The sequence below is a fragment of the Pagrus major genome, chromosome 4, assembly GCF_040436345.1.
Source record: "Pagrus major chromosome 4, Pma_NU_1.0".
NCBI classification, from domain to species: Eukaryota; Metazoa; Chordata; class Actinopteri; order Spariformes; family Sparidae; genus Pagrus; species Pagrus major.
Window position 1 is genome coordinate 38,246,175 of NC_133218.1, and position 3,478 is coordinate 38,249,652.

The window sequence follows — 3,478 nt, forward strand, 5'->3', positions numbered from 1 at the left end:
GACAGGAAATACATAATGGGGTCATTTCGTGAAGCAGCAGATATCGAGCTCACCCTCTTGAACCCCCAACAGGGACATTTTATTAGAGCCACATAATCGCAGGATGTCGGGGGGGTGTGGGGGTGTGGGGGATCGTCCATGAGGAAGAGCAGCTTTAATATGAACTGTGCCACAGCGGCACGGCTGATTCCCGGGCTCTTAATCACGCCGCTGAGAGATCGCCGTGCGCTGAATACCAGATAAAATCACTCTGAACTTCAAAGAATGACATTTAGCTGCAGCAGCTCCACGTGTGTCCTTGGCGAACAGAACCGGGCCTGACGGATGTGTGTTTGTATCAGTCAGCTGCATGGATAATGCAACAGATTCTTCCTCCGGCTCTTCTGTGTCTGAAAGCTGCTCCTGAATCACTAAATCAATATGTGACAGCAGTTACAATCACTGGAATACTTAAGTGTGTTTTCAAGGCAGGCTGGTGTACGTGGACACATAAAAACACATCGTGACTTGAATTTAAATATGTAATTCTTTAATTTTCATTCATTTATTTTTTGGAAAAAACATCATTTTCTGTACAGAGAAGTACCTTCAGATAGAAAACCCACAAAATATAAAACAGTCATGTATCTACAGTTTTCTTCAAGGTTATTTCCTTTCTCCCTCCACCCAGAGTCCTTGGCCACTGTGGCAATGGCTGGAAAATCACAGAAGTCGAGACCGGACTACTCAAAAGTACTGCTTCATCTGTGTTCGTCCTCATGTGAGACAAAATACAACCTGAAATTAAAAAAGTATAGAATTGCTCCACAGCGCTGGTGGTGATCAAAAATTCATCCCATCAGTAAAGTCTGTTCAACGACTCTTGTTCAGTGATTTCATGAACAGATTCACTTCATCAGTTTGTCGGAGCAGAATCTCAGCTGTGTACAAGAAAATAAGGACTGATCTCCTGATTGATTATGATCATGTGAACTGAACTCATCATGAGCAGTGACAGTCTCTGAGGCTGAACAGACACAGGAAGCAGCGCCGCCTGAACACACTCAAACATTTACACAACAACAAGAAGACGTCAGAGTACCGCCCACAAGGTTTGATTGACAGGTGAAGAAATGACACAACAATCAGCTCTCAGCAACAATGATGGAAACAAAACAAGTCTGAAGAAATGAAACACAGAATTTAACCCACTGACCCTGAAATGACTTCAGTCTATCTGAGTCTACAGAACTCAGCAGAGGCTCGATCACCAACACCAAGTCCAGCATAGAGAGGCTGAGTGAATGTGGTCTGGACTCTGTGGAGGAGAGTCACGGTGCCAGAGACGCTGTAGAAGGACAGAATACCTGCACTGTGATCCAGGTACACTCCAACTCTGGAGGACCGAGGACCTGAGACGGGAGTGGAGACACCGTTGTACCAAAAGTAATGACTGTTTGTGTCACAATATAACATCCAAGATTTGTCATTGTGTCCAAATAAACATTCCTGTGACTTCCCTGCTCTGCTGATATTCTTGTATGCGACTGCTACAGAAACGTCTCCGTCTCTCCGCTTCACCTCCCAGTAACAACGTCCAGTCAGACTCTCTCTACTCAGGACCTGAGGCCAGTAAGTGACTCTGTCTGGATGATGAGAATAAGACTGTGGTTGACTCACTCTTGTTGCTTTTCTGTTCCCCTCAGATAATAACAGATTTGTGTTTGCTGTGTTTGGATCCAGTGTGATTTCACATGAATATCTTAAGAAGTCAGCTCTGGTCTTGGGCTCTGGTTGTGGCAGTAAAACATCCACTTCAGTCACTGTCAGTGAGATGTTTGTCCATGTCTCTCTCAGGACGTCCTGTAGTTTGTCTCTGACCTCTGACACAGCTGCTGTCACATCCTCAAAGTACTTCAGAGGACGGATATCGATGCTGGATGAGTGTGTAGACTCACTGAGTGCTGACAGTGAGGGGTAGTTGTGTAGAAACTGGTTGTGATCCTCTGTGTGTGAGAGCTTCTTCAGCTCAGCGTCTTTCCTCTTCAGCTCAGTGATCTCCTGCTCCAGCTTCCCCTGAAGCTCTTTGACTCGACTCACGTCAGTTTCCTGCTGGGATCTGACCTGCTGCTTCACATCAGAGCGTCTTTTCTCCATGAGACGGATCAGCTCGGTGAAGATCTTCTCACTGTGCTCCGCTGCTTTATCAGCAGAGCGATTGATGGCCTCCACCTCCTGTTGAAGCACCTTCACATCTTCCTCTCTGTCCTGGATTCTCTGATGGATGTTTTGTCGACTCCCCTCCAGCTCTCTCTGCCTCTCAGTCCTCTCTGCTGCAGCTGACACTATGTCGTGGCCTTTATGTTCCTCCACAGAGCAGAGATAACAGATACACTGCTGATCAGTACGGCAGAACATCTTCATCACCTCATTGTGACGAAAGCAGATGTTCTCCTGGAGCTTCTTAAACACCACATCTTCAGGTCCAGCATAGCAGTGATCAGCAGGAGCAGCTTGAAGTCCAGTCTTCTTCATCTTCTCCACTACATCTGCTAACATGGTGTTTTTCAGCAGGTGAGGCCTCGGTATGAAGCTCTTCCTGCACTGAGGGCAGCTGTGGATCCACTTCTCATCCTCTTTGTCCCAGTGGTCTTTAATACAGTTCTTGCAGTAGCTGTGTCCACAGGAAGTAGTCACCGGATCCTTCAGTAGATCCAAACAGATCGGACAAGAGAGAGACTCTCGGTCCAGCTGAACTGCTCTCTGCGCCATTTCACCTCTCAGTACATCGACTGTCTGAGTTTCACTTCCTGATGACTGAAGTTTGTTTGAGGCAACAAGATAAGAGATCAGAGAGAAGAGGGAGCGGTTATCAAGCTTTGCTTCATTCCAGGATGAGGAGCGGCTCTGTGGATCTGAACTCTGTTTCCTCATTTACTGAATGTTTCATGTTGTAAATGTTCAAGTGTGTCTACAGTCAAGTTTTCATCCAAATGTATTTTGAGTTTTCACCAAACTCAGAGAAAGAAAGAAAATTAGTTTGTTTGCTGATTTTTTTTTCATCCTACTCATCATTTCCCCCTCTTTCCTCCATCCACCTACCTTGACCCACTTCCCCTTCATCCACCTACCTCGACCCTCTTCCCCTTCATCCACCTACCTTGACCCCCTTCCCCTTCATCCACCTACCTCGACCCTCTTCCCCTTCATCCACCGACTTCGACCTCCATACCTGTCATCCACTTACCACAACCCCCTTCCCCTTCATCCACCAACCTTGACCCACTTCCCCTTCATCACCTACATTGACCCACTTCCCCTTTATCCACCTACCTCGACCACTCTTTCCTTCATACACCTACCTCGATCCCCTTCCCCTTCATCCACCTACCTCGACCCCTCTTTCCTTCATCCACCTACCTTGACCCACTTCCCCTTCATCCACCTACCTCAATCCCCTTCCCCTTCATCCACCTACCTTGACCCCTCTTTCCTTCAT

General features: G+C 46.9%; 1 protein-coding gene across 1 annotated transcript; it reads right to left on the reverse strand.

Moving 5' to 3' along the window:
• Positions 1-1,131: 1,131 nt before the first annotated feature.
• On the reverse strand, positions 1,132-2,751 carry LOC140994477 (tripartite motif-containing protein 16-like). The gene has a single exon (XM_073464117.1). It carries the CDS (start codon positions 2,749-2,751, stop codon positions 1,213-1,215), a length of 1,539 nt encoding a protein of 512 aa, XP_073320218.1. The 3' UTR covers positions 1,132-1,212.
• Positions 2,752-3,478: the final 727 nt, after the last annotated feature.